At 35.8% G+C, this 21,461-nt stretch overlaps 1 protein-coding gene across 1 annotated transcript; it reads right to left on the bottom strand.

Annotated features, from left to right (window-relative positions):
• Positions 1 to 12,014: 12,014 nt before the first annotated feature.
• LOC129870518 (uncharacterized) lies at positions 12,015 to 21,195 on the bottom strand. The gene is made up of 2 exons (XM_055945330.1): positions 18,450 to 21,195; positions 12,015 to 12,855 (listed from the first exon to the last, which is right to left on the bottom strand). The coding sequence occupies exon 1, from the start codon at positions 20,729 to 20,731 to the stop codon at positions 18,605 to 18,607; it is 2,127 nt and encodes a 708-aa protein (XP_055801305.1). The 5' UTR covers positions 20,732 to 21,195; the 3' UTR covers positions 12,015 to 12,855; positions 18,450 to 18,604.
• Positions 21,196 to 21,461: the final 266 nt, after the last annotated feature.

Raw genomic sequence — 21,461 nt, 5'->3', positions numbered from 1 at the left:
ATTTGGGCCTAGCCAATTACTATAAATTTAGCCCACAAACACATTAGACTTTATAGAATAGACTTTTAGCCCAAAATTAATTAGCAATTAATAATTAAAAAAATAAAAAGACAATTTCAAATATATATAATAAACTAATTAATTTATAATAAATATAATGATATTTTATTTACACAAAAAATAGCCAAAAAAAAAAATCATTGCTCAGTCCAATGCCATTAGGCTTTTTTTTGGTTGCTTTCTTTTTCTTTTTCATTTTTTCTTTGCAATGTTGATTTTTAAATAAATAAATAAAAATTTGTCTGTTTTTTTTTATGCATTTTTGTAAATAAAAAATATCCTCTCTTTATTTTTCAAAAAAAATTTCATCTATCAATATTTCATAAATTATGTAAAAATATGTATATATAATATACAAACAATTATGTATTGTATATGTAATATATAGATTTTTTATAAATAGTTATATAATATATCGATATTGTATAAACATGTATAAATATGTCAGTAACTAAGAACAATGCACACACAAAAATTAAGAACAATAGGCCAATCAGTAAATCCAGAACGGTATGGGAACGAGCACGTGATGACTGGCAATGTAGTGAACAGCTATGGACCAGCAGTGAAGAAACAACATATCTTCTCCAAACAAATATGCCGAAAAAAGGAGATGTCCTTGATGCGGAATCTGATTTTTTTTAGAAGATCTGACTGCCGAATCTGGACGGAATCAAAATATAAATATATGATCAGCCTCGAAATGCAGAGGCGACCACACTGGCAAAAAAATAAAGTCAAAAATTGGACGGAAATTGCTACACGTGCCAGCGCGTGACGCGCGTGGTGACGCAGATCTGTGACTTCTGAAGGCGCGTAAGAGCGCGTGACTGAGCAGATCTCAGAGGAGCTAACTGGGGTTTGCTCGCCTGAGTATTCCGCACCTCGTGGTGTTGTTGGTTTTCGCACAACACGAGCGGCAGCAAGCGCAGAAAAATTGAAGAGTGAGAGTTCAAAAGCGCAGAGAAGAAAGCAATAGAAAATGGAGAAGTTGTTGCTATAAGAGTACCGACAGAAGATTTGATACATTTTTATAAATAAAAAATATCCTCTCTTTATTTTTCAAAAAAATTTTATGAAATGTTTTTCATCTATCAATATTGCATAAATTATGTAAAAATATGTATATATAATATACGAACAATTATATATTGTATATGTAATGTATCTATTTTTTTAAAAATAGTTATGTAATCTATCGATATTGTATAAACATGTCTCAATATTGTATAAATGATATATAAACATGTATATATAATGTACAAGAAATGATGTAGTGTATATGTAATACATCGGTATTGTATAAATGTGTATAAATGTGTATAAATATGTATATATAATGTATAAATAATTATGTAGTGTATATATAATATATTGATACTGTATAAATGTGTATAATCATGTATCGATATTTATTTGATTATCATGCATTCTCACCTTAATAAATAAAAATATAAACAAAAAATAAAACGACATAAATATTCATTTTTTCCACAAAAGTGAAACAATTATAAAGGAAAAAATAAAAAAGGAGAAAAAAATTACATCAACGGTCTTTTTTTCTTTAAGTAGCACATTAATTTATTTTTCTTAATTAAGAAAGCAAATGGCCAAAAGGCTGAAGAAACATTTGCAGCCGAGTGGCCATTGGCCCTTTTTTGGTAAGACAATATGTCATGGCCAATTTATTTGTAAAAAACTATTGTGAATGGTCACTGGGTGTAATTATCAAAAATAAATTGGCACCTATTAGCCGTAATAGAACGTCAATTTTTAGGATTTTCTTAAATCATGTAACCAACTAGCACTAAATAAGTTTTAAAAAATTCTTCTGTATTTTTCAATCTCTGCAATTTAGGAAGGTCACGTTTCAGTTTCCCTAAATTTTCTAATCTTTGTTCTATAACTAGTATTTAAAAAATCAACGTGAATTCAAACTACGAACATCAAGAGATACATGACATCTTTGATTGTTTTGAATAATCATAGCACAGAATGAGATAGTAACAATAATTTTGTGGATTATCTCATGAAAGAAATGGTGTAATGACATGTCCCTGTCATTATAGATAGGTCAATGAGGAAGGAGTTTGGGTCAGAAAATTTTGGATAGTAACTTCAAAAAAGATTAGCCTAGGCCAGACTTATACGAATTTTGAGTCATGTGAGGCCTAGGGTGACCTTGCGAATGGTGGAGGATCGAATCTCAAATTTAATTGGGTAAACTGATAGCCAAGACGATACGGAGCATTTACAACTTCGCGGTATCGCATTCGAACGAATAAAACTTCCAGAATAGAACTTGGCGTGAAGAGTATAGTTTAATACGCCTTGAGAAAGGGGTGTGTTGTGAAATGGAGTTTGGAGCTCAAGTTCCGAGCTCACTATTTTCGTGCACCCGCCAGGGTCCCATTAATCATCATTCTTAATAATTATTTCTTACTCATTAATTCTAGGGGTGTTCATGGTTCGGTTTGGGTCGGTTATTGATTAAAACCATAACCAAACCAATTTAATCGGTTATTAAATGTCTAAAACCATAACCAAACCAAGTAAAATAATAACCACGGGTTTGGTTATTGTCGGTTTGGTTCGGTTTGATTCGGTTATTCGGTTTATGACTAGCCGAGATAATTCAAATATTCTCTCTCTACATTCTTCAAATTCTTATGAAGCTCTTTTTTTCTCACGACCCACAGAGGTTCAAAACAGAAAATGAAACAACTTAAACATTCGGAAAAAAAAAAAACTTAAAATCAATTTAAAATTTGAAAAACTCCTTACAAGCCTTCTCAAAATTTGACAATATTATACTTGGGGTTGAGGAGTTGAGGTTGATCTTGAGCCTTCACTGTTAGTCTATGACTGTGAGTCTGTGACTTTGTGAGAAACCAACGTGAGAGGAACAAAAATGTAAAAGTAAAACAGATATTAGGGTTTTAAAGTTTTAACTTTTACTTTATGTTGCTGCCTGCTGCTCAAGTGCTTAGTGCTTATTAGAAATTTAGGATTTAGAATTGGGCTTGAGAGTTGGGCTAATGGGCTTGGATTGTTGGACTTGGACCGCTGTTTAGTGTTTATTAGAATTTATAATTGGGCTTGAGAGTTGGGTTTGGATTGTTGGGCCTTAAAAATAAGTATATTAATATTAAATTAATAATTAAAACGTATAAAATATCTTTAATTATTTATGAAAAACTAATATTATACATATAAATAATTATAAATTTTAAGTATATAATTATCGGTTTGGTTCGGTTATTTATTCGGTTATTTTTTTCTATAACCATAACCAAACCAAATATTATCGGTTATTCAAATTTAAAACCAAACCAAACCAAACCAAACTGAATGTCGGTTTTTTTATTCGGTTTGGTTAAATTTTCGGTTTGATTTGGTTTTAACCAAAACTGTGAACAGTCCTAATTAATTCACCTCTTTCCCTCAAGTCTTCAAGACTTTCAAAGTTGGTAGCTTCATTTTTGGTGACATTAATATACTTATAGGCTTTTTCACATACTCAGTATCTACCTAAATATGCAGATAATGCAGTTGGGAGAAAGGGTCTTTCCATGCCAACTCGGAGACACCTATAAAAAGCATAAAAATTCTCTTCGTTGGTGCCCATTAATCCTCATTCTGTTATAAATAAAATGACAAAGCAAATTAAGAAGAGGGAAGAGAGAGCAAGTAAGTAATCTTATTATTTTCTTCTCTCTTCTTAATTTATTTTGTCATTTTATTTATAGCACGTTATCAACACGAAGTCTTCTATAAAGTATGTTTCGATGATATAATTATTTCTATTTTCAGATCCTAAACACAAATATTATACTTGGGGTTGAGGAGTTGAGGTTGATCTTGAGCCTTCACTGTTAGTCTATGACTGTGAGTCTGTGACTTTGTGAGAAACCAACGTGAGAGGAACAAAAATGTAAAAGTAAAACAGATATTAGGGTTTTAAAGTTTTAACTTTTACTTTATGTTGCTGCCTGCTGCTCAAGTGCTTAGTGCTTATTAGAAATTTAGGATTTAGAATTGGGCTTGAGAGTTGGGCTAATGGGCTTGGATTGTTGGACTTGGACCGCTGTTTAGTGTTTATTAGAATTTATAATTGGGCTTGAGAGTTGGGTTTGGATTGTTGGGCCTTAAAAATAAGTATATTAATATTAAATTAATAATTAAAACGTATAAAATATCTTTAATTATTTATGAAAAACTAATATTATACATATAAATAATTATAAATTTTAAGTATATAATTATCGGTTTGGTTCGGTTATTTATTCGGTTATTTTTTTCTATAACCATAACCAAACCAAATATTATCGGTTATTCAAATTTAAAACCAAACCAAACCAAACCAAACTGAATGTCGGTTTTTTTATTCGGTTTGGTTAAATTTTCGGTTTGATTTGGTTTTAACCAAAACTGTGAACAGTCCTAATTAATTCACCTCTTTCCCTCAAGTCTTCAAGACTTTCAAAGTTGGTAGCTTCATTTTTGGTGACATTAATATACTTATAGGCTTTTTCACATACTCAGTATCTACCTAAATATGCAGATAATGCAGTTGGGAGAAAGGGTCTTTCCATGCCAACTCGGAGACACCTATAAAAAGCATAAAAATTCTCTTCGTTGGTGCCCATTAATCCTCATTCTGTTATAAATAAAATGACAAAGCAAATTAAGAAGAGGGAAGAGAGAGCAAGTAAGTAATCTTATTATTTTCTTCTCTCTTCTTAATTTATTTTGTCATTTTATTTATAGCACGTTATCAACACGAAGTCTTCTATAAAGTATGTTTCGATGATATAATTATTTCTATTTTCAGATCCTAAACACAAGTATACATTTGAATATTTTCAGTTTTTAAGTTCACTAAATAATATAAGGTATTTTATTAATTAATGAAAATAAATTTTCTTATCAAAATATCGTATAAGTTGTTCTCAATTTTCAATGGTTAAAATTTTATTAGTTTGATCTAATTTAAATATTTTTATGATAGTTTTCATCATGTCAAACTTGTCAAATTGAAGTCCATGGCACTTGATATTTCTGGCAAAAATAATTTGTAATGGATACTTGATACTGAAATTCACCTTACCGCTAAGGGTCTTGGTGATGCTATAATTGAAGAAAATGAAGCATCAAGTTAGGATAAAATAAAGGCTATGATTTTCTTTCGTCATCATCTGGATGAAAGACTGAAAATTGAATACTTGACAGTGAAAGATCCACTTGAATTGTGGAAAGGTTTAAAAAGAATGTATGACCATCTTAAGGCAACAGTATTGTCAAGGGCTCGTTATGAGTGGATTCACTTACGGTTTCAAAATTTTAAAATAGTAATTGAGTATAATTTTGTTGTATTTAGAATAACTTTCTAATTAAAATTATGTGGAAAAACTATAAATGATGAGGACATGTTGAAAAAGACACTAACTACTTTTCATGCCTCTAATGTGATATAACAGCAACAATATCGTGAAAAAGGTTTTTAGAAATACTCTAAATTGATCTCATGTCTTCTGGTGGCTGAACAACATAATGCTCTTTTAATGAAAAATCATGAAACTCGTCCTACTGGAACTGCTCCACTACCGGAAGCAAATGTGGTAGAAGCACATGGCCAGTTTGAAAAAAGACAAAATGAAAAGACGATATAATAATCGTCGTGGTGGTGGTCAACATAAAAGGAGAACAATATGAGTTCTCAAAGCGGTTCTTCAAAAAGTAACTTTCGTAGTTGTGGCATGAAACAACAACAACAACAAATCCAGTATAATCCCACCATGTTGGGTCTGGGAAGGGTAGAGTGTACGCAGACCTAACCCCCACCTTGAAAGGTAGGGCGGCTGTTTCCGAAAGACCCTTGGCTTCAAGAGAGGAAAGCAAAATAAAAGGTCAAATAGGGACAGGCATATCTAAAACAAGATGAAAACAAGAAATAGCAAAAGTGAGAAAGTCATGGTAGCATGGTACGGAAAGAAAGAGACATTAACTACTATAAATAAATAAGATAATCAAAGTACAACGGCCCCACACCTATAAACAACAATACAATATAGAAAAAAAAGGTATTCCAGTGCACTAAAACTCCTGTTATGCGCGGAGTCCGGAGAAGGGTCTGACCACAAGGGTCTATTGTACGCAGTCTTACCTTGCATTTCTGCCAGAGGCTGTTTCCAAGTCTTGAACCCGTGACCTCCTGATCACATGACAGCAGCTTTACCAGTTACTCCAAAGCAGTGTATTAACACAATGACATAACACACAAAACAAAGCAAGAGTACTAAAACGTAGTAAAAAGGAAACGATGCAATTCTCAAGGCAGATATGGAAAAATGCATTTTGATTATTAATACGTTGCATCGCAACAGCTCTGGTAAGAAACTTTACTAGTTTACCTTAAGTTATAAGGTATGTACTTTTGGAGCAGCTAGGTTTTGATGAAGTGGCAGATCAAAACCACATAAAAACGAGAAGCTCATGTGAATTATCGTGTTATTTCACTTTAGGTGTAACAAGAAAGATGCAAACAAGGCAGAAACTTATACTAGAACCCATAAAGTCCCTCTCAGATTAGAAGGGGGATGTACTGTGGCTTTTCTGCTAACTTCAACAGAACCCCAGCAGGACCTTTGTGCCTTTTTAATACAACTGTTACCATTTCATAAAAATAGAAAAAAAGGGGGGAAGCTTATATGAAGATATCAGAATTTGCACAAAAAATAGTTCATCTCAACTAATCTAACAAAACGATAAGTAAAACAATATATAAAAAAAAGGAGTTTTCAACGTAAATGGTCCCTTAAGTTTGACGGTAGGTTTATATCCATCCTTATAACGTAATCCTGATTGCTGAGCATAGCCGGTCCTATGATTCTTAACATGTTTAAAATGTGGCGGAATAAGCACAATACAAGTTATCGCACAGTGATAGAAACTCAAACAGCTCATTTTTTTTTACCAAAAATGAACAAAGAGAAACAATTATTAATACCTAAAGTATCAGAAACTTGTTAGAAACCCCATAATTCAAACACCAGAAAACAGATCAACAAACATTCAAAACCCTAAAAATCAATTACGCGAATTGCAATTTGTAAAACCCCAAATTGAGAAAGAAAGAAAAAAAAGGGTCAACACGTTCAGTCCAAATGCTTCAAACAACTAATACAGATGTGATCCAAGACCCCAAATCACCAAAAAACAAATAGGGTAACAAAAAAATACATGAGAAAATACGCTTACCCATTAGAGTCACACGCCTGATATGAAAAAGGGTCTGAGAAAAAAAGCTCAGTTGACACACATATATATATATATATATATATATATATAGAGAGAGAGAGAGAGAGAGAGATAGATAGAGAGAGAGAGAGTGAAAAATTCAGGAAATTGTTGAAACCTGAGCATTTTGTAGACTTTATCAAAATTTCAATGATAATATTGAAGCAAATCTGGCTTTGAAGGATGACGATTTTATGTTTAATTTTATTGTATGATTTACAATATATTATCGTTTTTATGCACTTTTGATTACTATGTTGTTACTTTTATCTACTTAAAAAAGAAAAAAAAAGAAAAAAAAATGACTTATGTTTTCTAGCAATATTGTTACGTATTTTTATTTTATGAAGATAAATAAATTTTTAGTCTTCAATAGTATTTAAGATGAGTAATAGAGATATGTGTCTTTTGAATAGTGCCATAACTCATACGATATTAAAAGAAAAAAAATATTTCTGTCATTTGATTATGAAAAAGGTCTATGTCAATACAATATCCGGTAGTACAAAATTAATTGAGTGCTCTGGAAGAGCGGCCTTATTACTACCTGGAGGAACGATATTGGTAATTGATAATGCATTGTATTGTGGTAAGTCTCAAAAAAACTTGTTAAGTTTCAAGGTTATTCGCCAAAATGGTTATCATATTGAGACTGCAAATGAAGAAAAGGTTGAACACCTTTATATTACTATAATAAATATGGAGAAGAAAATTGTGCACAAAAAATTACCTGCACTTTCTTCTGGATTGTATCATACAAATATTGGTACTATTGAATCACATGCTATAGTAAACAAAATGTTTACTGATTCTAATGATTTTATCATTTGGCATGACCAGTTGGACCATCCCGATTACACTTTGATGCGCAGAATTATTGAGAATTCACATGGACACACTTTGAAGAATCAAAAAATTCTTCAATCTCAGGAATTCTCTTGTGTTGCTTGTTCCCAAGGAAGACTGATTATTAAACCATCAACAACTAAGATTGGGATTGAATCTCCTGCATTTCTAGAACGTATACAGGGTGATGAATTTGGGTTAATTCACCTTTCATGTGGATCATTTAAATATTATATGGTCTTGACAGATGCATCTACAAGATGGTCACATATGTGCTTATTATCAACTCGCAACATGGTTTTTACGAGATTATTGGCTCAAATTATAAGGTTAAGAGCATAATTTTTAGATTATGCAATAAAGACAATTCCTCTTGATAATGTTGGTAAATTTACATCTCAATCCTTTAATGATTATTGTATGTCGATTGGAATAAAAGTTGAGCATCTGGTCATTCTTGTTCATACTCAAAATGATCTAGCGGAATCATCGATTAAACGCCTTCAATTGATAGCTAGACCATTGCTAATAAGGACAAAACTTCCTCTTTCGATATGGAAGCATGTTATTTTGCATGCAGCAACACTTGTGCGCATAAGGCCAACAAATTTTTATGCATTTTTCTCGTTACAGTTGGCTTTTGGAAGGAAGCCAAATATACTCCATCTTAGAATTTTTGAATGTCTGGTATATGTCTTAATTGCTCCACCACACCGTACAAAGATGGATCTCCAAAAAAGACTGAAAATATATGTTGGGTATGAATCTCCTTCTATTATAAAATAATTGAAACCTATGAATGGAGATTTATTTACGACAAGATTCGCTAATTGTTATTTTGATGAATCAGTATATCCAACATTAGGGAGAGAATATAAGCAATTGAAAAATGAGAGAGATTAGAATTCATTGTCACTATCTCATTTAGATCCTTGAACAAATCAATGTGAGCAAGAAGTTCAAAAGTTGATTTATTTGTAAAATATTGCAAATCAACTGCCGGATTACTAAATCGCATATTCCAACTGCTAATGCTCAAGTTCGAGTTAATGTCCCGGTAGAACAACTTGTTCAGGCAAATGAGTCTAGGCCACTCTTAAAACGTGGAAGACCAATTGGTTCCAAAGAAAAAAATCCTCAAAAAAAGAAAAGAATAAATGATCATAATTTGGAGGCAAATGCTCAAGAAAAGCCAGAGACACAACAAATGGTGATACCACTGAAGAGGTCCAAGTACCTAAAAATAATGAGAATGAAAAAATCTCAATAAGTTATGTCTCGACAGAAAAAAGGTGAAACCAAAATGATATTGTGGTCGATAATATTTTTACTTATAATATTGCCATTGAAATAATGCAACAAGATGAGGATATTGATACAAAATTTGTCGATGAATGTAGACAGAGAAATGATTGGCTAAAATGGAAGGATGTAATTCAAGCAGAGTTAACTTCACTTAAAAAACGTGAAGTTTTCGAATCAATAATTCGAACACCTGAAGGTGTCAAGCCAGTACGGTACAAATTGGTTTTTGTGCGTAAACGAAATGAAAAATGTGAAGTCGTAAGCTATAAAGCACGACTTGTAGCCCAAGGTTTTTCGCAAAGGCCTACATTGACTTTATGGAAATATATTCCCCTGTGGTGGATACAATTACCTTCAGTTGTCTAATGAATTGGACAATTCATGAAAAGCTTAAAATGCACTCATATTTATATGGCTTATTGGACCATGACATTTTTATGAAAATTTTGAAGGATTCAAAGTGCCTGAAGCATTCAAGGATTCTTGAGAAACTTGCTCAATAAAACTTCAGAAATTCTTATACGGGTCGAAACAATCAGGGCGCATGTGGTACAATCGTCTTAGCGAATATTTTTGCTACAAGAAAGGTTTAGAAATGATCCAATTTTCCCTTGTATCTTTAAGAAAAGGTCTGGATCTGAATTTATCATAGTAGCAGTATATGTTGATAATTTGAATATTATTGAAACTCCAGAAAAAAATTCAAAGGCAGTAAAATATCTAAAAAAAGAGTTTGAAATGAATGACCTCGGAAAGACAAAATTTTATCTTGGTCTACAAATTGAACATTTTGCAAACAGATTTTATATGGATAAAGCAAATTCATTGAGTATCCCAATGGTTATGAGATCTATTGATATTAATAAAGATCCGTTTCGACTTCATGAAAATGATGAAGAGCTTATTGGTGCTGAAATACCATATCTTAGTACAATTGGTGCATTAATGTATCTTGCCAACAATTCTAGATCAGATATAGCTTTCTCTGTAAGCTTGTTAGCAAGATTTAGTTCTTCTCGAATACGAAATCACTGGAATGAAATTAAACATATATCCAGATACTTCCGAGAGACCATTGATATAGGATTATTTTACTCAAATGATTCATGCAGATGCGGGATATTTGTCTGGTCCCCATAAAGGTCGATCCCATACAAGCTATTTATTTACATGTGGTGGTACAACTATATCATTTCAAAAAAGTAAAATATGATTGTCACTTCCTCAAATCATGTAGAGATAATAGTCATTAATGAAGCAAGTCGAGAATGCGTTTGATTAAGATCAATAACTCAACATATTTAACAAATATGTGGCCTTTCTTTGAAAAGATATGCTCCAACAATATTGTATGAAGACAATGTTGCATGTATAGCTCAACTGAAGGGAGGATACATCAAACGAAACAGAACAAAACATATTTCACCAAAATTCTTTTTTACTCATGATCTTCAAAAGAAGGGTGAATAGATGTCCAATAGGTTCGTTCAAGTGACAATTTAGCAGATATGTTTATCAAGGCATTGCCGACTTCAACCTTTGAAAAAATGAGATACAAACTTGGAATGCGCCTTCTTCGTGATATTAAGTGATGTTCTCATCAAGGAGAGTAAATATGCGGTATACTCTTTTTTCTTAACCAAGGTTTTTATTCCAATAGGTTTTTCCTGGTAAGATTTTTAATGAGGCAATAAATAATGCGTATTAAGAATAAAGATATATATGTGTTCTTTCATTAGAACCTTTATTTTACATGGACATCTAAGGGGGAATGTTACAAAATAATATATGTCCATATTATTCTCCATCACAATTTATTTCTACTATATCTTATCTTCCACCATAATTTATTTCCATTATATCTTATCCTCTACCACAATTTGTTTCCACTATAACTTATCCTCCATCATAATTTGTTTCCTCTATTATGTGTTTCCACCACATTTTGTTTCTTCTTTTAGGTCTATAAATATGCATTCTTGTAAGCAGGGATAAATACATTAAAGAGAAGAAAACAATAAAATTACTTACTTGCTCTCTCTTTCCCCTTCTTAATTTGATTTGTCATTTTATTTATAACACATTCTTAATAATTATTTCTTATTCATTCTTCATATCTTTCCCTCAACATCTTACTTTGCAAAAATCGAGGAAAAATGGTGTCTTTTTATCTAAGATACTAATTGAGTCGTTATATAGTCGGAGATAATTTCAGACCTGTTTACTCTTTTGAGGATTTTTAATTATCATTAGCTAATACTACTAGTCACTTGGACTGAGACAATGGAACACGCTTATGTATGGCATATGTTATCAGTACTCCGCAGCATAACACATTTCTTTTAGGGGAAACTGGCCTTGCCCCGAGGCTCCCACCCCTCGTGGCGGTCAGGGGTTGAGTCGAACACCCCCAAGCCTTATCATAATATAAAAACAAAAGTACAAGAAGGGGGGCATAAACCTTACCTCCGAAACTAAGGTGGTTCGTAAGTCGAGTAGCCTACTAAGGTCACCAACTTATCCCCAATTACAACAAAGGAGCAAGACTACGTACTTAAGAGAGGACTTCTCTCGTTACAATAATTCTAAGAGTGCATAAATGAGGGAGACTCTCCCCTTACATAATCGAGAATAGAAAGGATTACCTATTCTTATTCAATTAAGCTATAACCTAACCAAAACGTAGCTAAGTTGAAAGGAACAAGTATACAACTTAGGTGGAACATAAGTCGACTAACTTATTAAGGTCGTTCGACTAATGTCCCAAATTATTAAGAAATAAATATAAAATAAGCTCCTACAAGGAGATCACAATGCAGTAGTTGGATGATGTAGATGAGGCTCTTGTCGAAGGGTTCACCATGCAAAGCTTAACATAGAATGCCTCTTCATCTATGTGAATAGGTATGAAGAGCTCCAATGAATAAGGATTGCAAGTTGATGGAAGTTGTTGGTGATTGAGCTGCTGCAACTCCAAGACAAATGCTGTAACTCTTTACTGTACCTCAAGAGTGGCTGAAGTGTTGCATCTTCTACAAGCAGTTGCAGATAATGGATGCTGAGGAATTCCAAAGGTTTTGGGGTTCTGCAGCTGGTTGTGAAGGGTTGGTGTTGGATGCATCATCATGCAAAGATTAACATAAGTCCTCTTCATCTGTAGCTTGTTGGACTCTGCAATTACTGGATGACTGCTGCAACTCCAAAACATCATGTTGCAACTCTATTGTACCTGCAAAGAGCTCACAAAGGTGGAAGCACTCTGCATGGTCACTGCAACTTCTTGGACTCTGCATGTACTGGAATGCTGCAACTCCCAATACAAAATGTTTCCACTCTTCAGTCTACCTACACAAAGAAGCAAACAGGAAGGGAACTCCATGTATTGGATCAATTGTTGCAGGTTTGCAAGGTACCTGCACAGCAGAAACGGAAAAGAAGAAAAACCTACTCTAGTCCTTACCTCTAATGGTAAGTTGGGTACACTAGGAAAGTAATAAACGAGGGAGACTCCCCTTAACAAAGGTCCTAACTATGAAATCTTCAAAGTAGCTTTATCTATGAAATAAATACAGCCAAGTTGAAGAAAAAGTTAGAACATTAAAGAAGCTATACATAAGGAGAATTCATGGTGGTTCCTTGATTCGCTTGAGCTTTCTTCTTCTGAAATTAGCCATTCCCAACTTGTCTAGCTTGACATATCCTCTGGTTGCATGTGGAAGTTGTTGGTAAGTGTAGAATTGGTGAGTAGTAGCTATTTCATCGCTATATTTGGATAGTGTATCTGCAGGAAAGTTGGCTTCCCTGTATACATGGTTCCATTGGAACTGATCCAGCAATGCAACAAGCTCTTGGAGTTTAGTAATGTACTTGATCATGCTCCATGGTGGGTTCTGATTGTACTTCAGCTACCTACCACAAGTTCTGAATCAGTTTCTAAGATTACTCTGTTGTATCCATTTTGAATACACCAAGTAATTCCAAGTATTGATGCTTGGACCTCTGCCTGGTTATTGGATCCTACTCCTTGAGGGGTAGCAAATGCATATATCATCTTTCCAGTGTAATCTCTCAGAATTCCACCTGCTCCTATCTTTCCAGGGTTGTTTATGGCACTTCCATCAGTGTTAAGTTTAACAAAAGTAGGAGGGGGTTTGTTACATTTGACTTGAATCACTCTAATAGCATGTTTGCTGTTCTCCACCATGTCAACAAATTCTTTCCAGTTACATGGCACCTTAATACGAGGGAATGCAGTAATGGTCAGCATATATAAGTCTTTGACAAAAGAAAATGTAACTCTAGATGAACTAGACTTCTTGCCTCCATACTTGCATGCACATCTATTTTTCCACAAGTTCCAACACACAAAAATAGGGGTAGCTTGCAACATTAGCTTATGGATATCATTGTTAGTTTTGATCAACCACCACCTCATAAGTAAATTCTTTAGAGGAGTGTTGTTTGTGTTGAAGGCCCCAACACCCTGAAAAGTATCTCCAGATGTGCTGTGCAAAGTGGCCAGATACAAAAATGTGGTCTATATCATCAAGACCTGGCTTGTAACAACAGGAACATGCAGCAGGTTCATAACCAAAGGTTACAAGCTTGTCATTGGTTGGCAATTTGAATCTGAAGGCTCTCCATAGTAAAAATGAGACTTTGAATGGTATGCTATTGTGCCAAATACTGCTGTTGGTGATTGTTCTGATTTTTTTCTTCCTTACCAGGTCCCAAGCAGATGCACAAGTGAAATTTACCATGGGGGGTAAGTTTCCGGTAGGCCTGATCCTGCATGCTAGGATTGAACCTGACAGTAGTGCTGAGAATTTTGCTAACAAACTGTGGAGCGGCATGCTGTCTCACTTTGTCCTCATTCAAACCCCCATTGTCTAGAAAGTGTGAGACTGTAGTGTTATTCAACCTAGGGAGAAAGCCATTGTGATAAGCTATGGGACCAACCCCCAACCAATCATCCCACCAAAAGCTGCAGCTTCCAGAATTGAGAAACCATTGTATGTGTGGTTCTATCTCAGTTTTATTCTTCATCATATGCTTCCAAATGAGAGATTGTCCAGTGCCCCACTTTTTAATGACAGGATGGGCCCTTTGACAATATTTGGATTTGAGAAACTCACCCCCTAAGGTTCTCTTAGTCCTGAAATTCCACCATTGTTTATATTGGAGAGCAAGACATACATCCTCCAAGTTTTTGACACCAATACCACCTTCTTCATAGGGGTAACTAAGTGTTTCCCAAGATGCCCAACGGTACTTCTTTTTCTCCTTCTCCCATCCCCAGAAAAAATCAGCAATTAGACATCTGATCTGCTTAAGAGTAGTGTTGGTAGGGGTAATTGCAGCTAGTAAATGAATTGGGAGGGATTGTAAGACTGACTTGATCAAAGTAGCTCTTCCTCCATAGCTTAGCATCCTTGTCTGCCAACCTCTGATCTTAGCAATGACTTTTGCAACCATACCTGTGAAGTATGTAATCCTTCTACCTCCAATATACAAAGGGCATCCCAAGTATGTAATGGGTCCATTAGTATACCTGTAACCAGTAATTGACTTGATCCTGTCAATGGTTGCAGCAGAAGTGTTGATAGGGATAAGGAATTGGCTCTTATCCTTATTAATGAGCTGTCTAGAGGATCTTCATAGATTTTCAGAGTATTCATAATGAGCTTCAGGGAGAAGTTAGAAGTAGAAGTAAAGATAATTATGTCCTCTGCAAAGCTCAGGTGATTGATTTGAGGCCCCTTCTTTTCCATTTTAAAGCCAGTATACAAGTAATGATGATGGAGGTTATTAAGCATTTTAGACAACACTTCAGCACCCAAAATAAAGAGAGCTGGGGAGAGGGGATCTCCCTGCTTGAGCCCTCTTGTTGAATGAAAGAAACCATGTCTAGTACCATTTATGATTACAGAGTACCAGTTGTTTGACATGGTTCTCCATACCATATCAATAAATATCTCACAAAAATCCATCTTTCTCATGACTAGACAGATGAAGGACCATGAGACCCTATCATATGCTTTGGCCATATCAAGCTTTATAACCACATTATCACCAAGATTGGGTTGTTTTATGTTGTGAATAACTTCCTGAGCAAGCATTATGTTTTCGGAGATGCTTCTCCCTTTTACAGACCCACTCTGATTTTCAGAAATTAGATGAGGAAGAATAGGGGCAAGTCTTAGACACAGGAGCTTAGAAATGACTTTGCTTGTGAAGTTACTGAGGGATATGGGCCTGAACTCAGAGAATTTATTAGGATGATCCATTTTTGGCAGTAAGACCAAACATGCATGGGTAATATATTTGGGAAGGCTATGTCCATTAAAATAATAATGGATGAGATTGAGCAGACCATCACTGATAATGTCCCAGCAAGAGTGAAAAAAATTTCCACTCATTCCATCAGGGCCAGCAGCTGAAGTAGTATTCATAGAGAAAACAGCCACCTTCAGTTCCTATTTTGTTGGTAAGGCACTCAACAGATGGTTTTGTTGCTCAGTGACACTCCTAGGAATGCAACTGATAACTTCCTCATTGATAATTTTGTTGTCTCCAGTGAAAATCTTTGCAAAATGGGCACATGCAGCCTTGGCTATATCTTCATCCCCTTGAATAATATTCTCCTGCTCATCAGTAATCCTATGAATAAATAACCTCCTTCTTCTTCCCCTTATAATAGCATGAAGTAATTGGAGTTGGCATCCCCATGCTTAAACCATTGTAGTTGTGTTTTTTATTTGAGGATGGATTGTTCAACCTTCAGGTACCTAATATACTGTGCGTTGATGAGACTGAGATTGGTTCTATTTGATTCAGAGTTGTCATTGATGATGGCATCCTCAGCATTCCTGACCTTCTCTTCAAAGTCTTTCATGGTGGTAAAAATGTCCCCATACTGTTGTCTAGACCAATTGCTAAGAGTGTTTGGGACTTTTCAGTTTCTGATGAAATCTTCTCATAGGGCTCCCTTCAATAGGTCTCTCCCAGCATGTCTTCACAGTGTCTAAGAAAGTGTCATTGTCCACCCAGCATTGCAGGAACTTGAAGTACATGATGGTTTTAACTTGTCTGTTAACAAACTCCAAGATAAGAGGACAGTGGTAGAGCCTGTGGAAGCTAGATAGTGGTTACAGGCATAACATCCAACCACTTATCATTCACGATTACTCTATCTAATCTCTTCCAAATCCTTGCCTCATTATCTCTATTGTTACACCAAGTAAATTTCTGACCAGAAAAACCCAAGTCAGTGAGACCACAGGCCTCAATAACACTTATGAAATCAAAACTTTTATTCATATTATAAGGTTCCCCCCCCCCCCCCCAGCTTTTCCTCAGTATCAGTAATCACATTGAAGTCCCCTATTATGCACCAAGGTTTATCAAGGTCTGAAAGCTGAAGCATCTTCTCCCATAAACTCCTCCTCGTGTAGTCTTTGTATTTAGCATACACAAAGGTGGTAATATAGGTATTAGGATTGGCAGAATGTTTGATCTCACAAGTAAGTTGTTGATCATCTTGATCAAGAATACTGCAGGTTACATCTTGGTTCCAGAAAAGCCATATCTTACTATTGGGATTATAAGTAGCATGGTCCATTTTGAGATGGATTTTGTACAAATTGATTTGGGATATGTTGGAAAATGGTTCAAGAATTGCCAACATAGAACAATAGTGGCAGTCTTTGAGTTTTTGTAGTCTGTCCAAAGCACCCTGAGTATCAATACTCCTTGCAATCCAACAAAGTGTACTAATCATTAAAGTTTTGGGGATTTAGACCTTGTGTTGATGCTGCTTTTGACAGCAACATTATCAGTGCTGATGGTGGTATTTTATTCCTCTTCTTTTCTTGCTGACCTCTAGGGGATAGACCATTCTTCTCAGTAATTTGCTAAATTTCATTTTGCATTACAACTGCCATAGTGGATCTAAAGGCTTCCAACTGATGGGCACTGTTGTCCTCTTCTTCCTTCTGTGTTTCATCGCATTGGTCAGGATCTTCCTTATCCTCAGAATGAATGACCCTGTACTCATCATCTAGATCCTCTGAGATATCATTTTTGTTAAGCACATATCTCTCAGTAGATGTAACTTGAACTTGCAAGAGGGTCACATCACACATGAATGCCTTCTTGCTCTGCCAACAAAACATAATTCTTCTTTGTGGCCTGCTGACCATTTTCCAACAGAAATTGCTGGCAACCAGAGTTAGTTTGTTGCTCTGTCACACTGCCTACCACCAAAGAAGTTTGATCTTTATCAACAAGTTTCTTTTCCTCAATTCTTTTTTTGATTGCATCTCTCCTTTTTTTGCTCAATTTGTTCTTTTTTTCAGAGGATCCCCTGGCACTTGTACTTGCTATAGACCCCATATCTTTTGCCATTGAACCTTTGTTTATTTGTAGAGAAATAGCTGGTCTAACATTATCTGTATGCTCTGTTGTCTGATGGTCATTTTCTGCAGTTGTTGGAAGTGCAATATTTTGCTGTTGATAATGTTCAGTGGTAGCAGGAGCTCTAAGGATATCTGTATGCTCTGTTGTCTGATGGTCATTTTCTGCAGTTGTTGGAAGTGCAATATTTTGCTGTTGATAATGTTCAGTGGTAGCAGGAGCTCTAAGGTCACACCTAGGGTCAGTGCTTGGGTTCTCATGCCTAACATGAGACAAATTCCCACCCCGTTTGGACATCCCTTCCTGCAAATTAGTGAGTTTCTCCATTGCACTCCCTTCCAAACCTCCTTCAGCTTCTGAACCAACAGACATAATATTATAATAAGGGGGCTGCATGAGTATTGGGAGCATTGAGTCAATACTTGGCATCCTTGCTACTTTGCTCACATTAGCATTACTTTGTGAAGTTGTACCTGTGCAGTGAATATATAAGGGTTGGGACTTTGGGAGCATTGAGTCAATACCTTTTCCTTGAGCTTTGGTGTGATCCTGCACTGCTGATGAACTCTTTTGTAAAAAGTTCCTTTTGCTGATGGGTTCTCCTGCATCTTGGTTAGAGGGTTGATCTTGTGTGACAAGATCAACAAAATTATTAGAAGTGGTAATAGGATTACACTGCTTACCTGCCACTGTGTTTTTGCTGATTTTGGTCAAATTTCCTGTGTTCCTGAAGTGAAGTAGGTCTAGACAAATTGTTTTGCTGAGTGTTGTTTTGCTCCTTGGCATGTTTCTTCTTTTGAGTTTGCCACAGCTCTTCATTGGTGTTATCAGTAGTAGGATGATGCTGTGGATGATCATCAGCTGTAAGAGTATTACTTTTGTTCTGCGCCTCTGAAATCTGAATAGCCTCTTGGTTTTTTCCTGTCATGCCTTCCTTATTTTTGTTCTTTTTTTCAGCCTCTAGCTCCTTCCTTCTTTTTTGTTCTTCTTCTCTTTTCTTGACAGTGCAAACATGTATCATATGCCCCTGATGTTTGCAGTGCATGCAGTACTCAGGCACATTCTCATATTGAATTGCTTGCCATCTCCCTATGGTGGTGTCTTCCTTATCATATCCCATCCACACATGAGGTGGCCTTTCCTTGGTGAGATTCACCTGTACTCTTACTTTTTCTATACTTCCCCTTGTTTTTTGGATAGAAGCTGTATCCAGGTATAGTACTTTACCAATAGGAGCTAAAAGAGCAGTCACAAATTCCTTGTTGTAGCAGTGCCAAGGTAATTCTAGAAGAGCTACCCAAATTGGTACAATTGGTGTTTCTTCCTCAGGCCTGAAAGTAGGTGTCCATGTTTGTATCCTCATGATCTGGCCTTCAATGGTCATTCCCTGTTTAGTCCACACTGTGATGTAGTCCATCTCATTGTCCAAGTCAATGTAAACATGCTTAGCATTGAAGTGTGCAATCTTGACCCCCCCCCCCCCCCACACACACACACAAAGCTGAGTCTGCAGTATGAAGCTCCTCCTTATCAACTCAATTTTGGGCATGGTATTACTAAATTTGCCCACTAGAGTAAACTTGCATCTTGCAGCCAGCTTAACCATAAAGTCCTCTTTATTGAAGATCACTGCAGGAAGGCCCTGTTTGGTAGTGAAAGTAGGTGTGGATAATTCAATAGGGACTTCATTCTTAGCTTGGTTAAGTCTAAGTTTAGTTGCAAAGGTTTGGATGACAGTGTAAGGTGCTGGTTGCGGGACCTGGTCCTTCTTGCTAGGGAACTGGTTCTTCTGTATAGTTTGGTTATTATTATCTCTGGTTTGAGTTTGGTTAGGGAGTAGATTATTTCTTTGGTCGTTGGGGACAAGTTCGTCAAAATTGCTGGACACTTTAGGATAAGTTGGATGAGATGGTGTGTGCTTTTGAAATTGTTGCTGCTGGGATTGTTTGGGATCTACAGCTTGGCTTAAAGTTGCATGATCTTTCTGGTTATTATGAGCCTTGATAGGATCAAGTTCTATGCCCTGCATTAAATTAACAGCAGCAGTACCACGGTGCTCATTTGCATGAATTTGCAAATGAGTTCCAATGGATTTCAACCCATTACGATTATAATTTACCAAGTTTGAGGGATTAGTCATACCTGCATTTGTCTTTGTGCTCTGAATGTGAGGCTGAGTTCCATTGTCTTCATATATGTGTTGGCCCTGTTCCATTCCCTCAGCACCTTGCTGTTGTGATGACAGTGGATTCATTGTAGACACAGCAGTGCAGTTGGCTATATTCAGTCGACTAGAGGATTGACTCAATTCTACCACATTGGCAAAGTCTCTTTGATCCTTGTCAGTATTTTGATTATCATGCAGAGCATTATGGTTTCTTAAATCAAATGAGAAGTTAGAAGAACTGATCATATTAGCCTCTTGGTGCTTATCTTTGTCGACTATCAGACCATCATTCAATGAAACAGTGTTCACTGTATCTTTGTCGAAATTCCACGAGCTCGAAACTTCATCATCAATCATTTGAGTAGGATAATCTCTATTTTCCACATCAGTTAATCTATTACATTGAGAACTATCCATATTTGGAGCTTGAAATCTGTCGCAATAGTTTTTAACATTTGCGACTCCAGTGGCTGTTTTTTCCAAATTCGAATTGATGGGATGAAATTCGAGGGGGCTTACCTGGTGGGGGTTGTTAAGCTCATTGGAGCGCCCCTTTTGGCATTGGTCTCGACAGGAGAAAATGACCGGAGCTCCGGCGCCGTCGCCGGAAAATTCCACCTCCATGATTCCTCCACCCATTTGATCTGAAATTTTGGTGGTAGGGGCGCTCTGATGTGGGGAACAAACCCCAGTAGTTGGTTCCTTTCGAATCTCGCCGGAGGTGGCTCGAATCTGCGATTGTTTTTCCGGCGAAACAATCGCGACTCTAGTTGGAATTGCCGGCTGATTTCTCTCAATTGTGATGGTGTAATTGTCTGAAATTTGGCCAGTATACAGTTGATGCAATGGGGAATCATCTCCAATTTTTGATTCAACTCGAATCGATCCTGATTTCTCCAAGGAGATGATCTGACGAGCCCAGGCGATTTGCTCCTCCGAGATTGCTACTGGGTTGAATTTTGGATGCTACGACTTGGACTTGGGTTGTGTTAGTCTCGACAAGATCTTTGTTTCTATATTTCCAGCGAAACTTTTTGATGTCGGGAGTGGATTCCCCCATTTCGTCTTTTTAGGACAATTATGCCCTTACTAGAGAGTCCTTTCCTTAGAGAGGTTTAGAGAAGAAAAAAAAAAAGGCACAACACATTATTTTATTTTATTTTTTATTTTGAAGAATTTATAGGGACCTGTGCTGGTTGGATGTGCTTAACCAACTAAGCAATTCTCACTTATTGGCATAGCACATTCACTCCTCTGTTTTAGGGTTCTGCATATTTGTATTAAACAATGTTTGTGTGAAAATACTTTGACAGAAATATAAGATAAGACTGTGTATAATAGATCTTTGTGGTCTAAGTTTTTTTCTAAA

Source organism: Solanum dulcamara, chromosome 10, assembly GCF_947179165.1.
Source record: "Solanum dulcamara chromosome 10, daSolDulc1.2, whole genome shotgun sequence".
Lineage (NCBI taxonomy): Eukaryota > Viridiplantae > Streptophyta > Magnoliopsida > Solanales > Solanaceae > Solanum > Solanum dulcamara.
The sequence above is the reverse complement of the archived record's forward strand: the minus strand, read 5'-3'. Positions and strand labels throughout refer to the sequence as shown.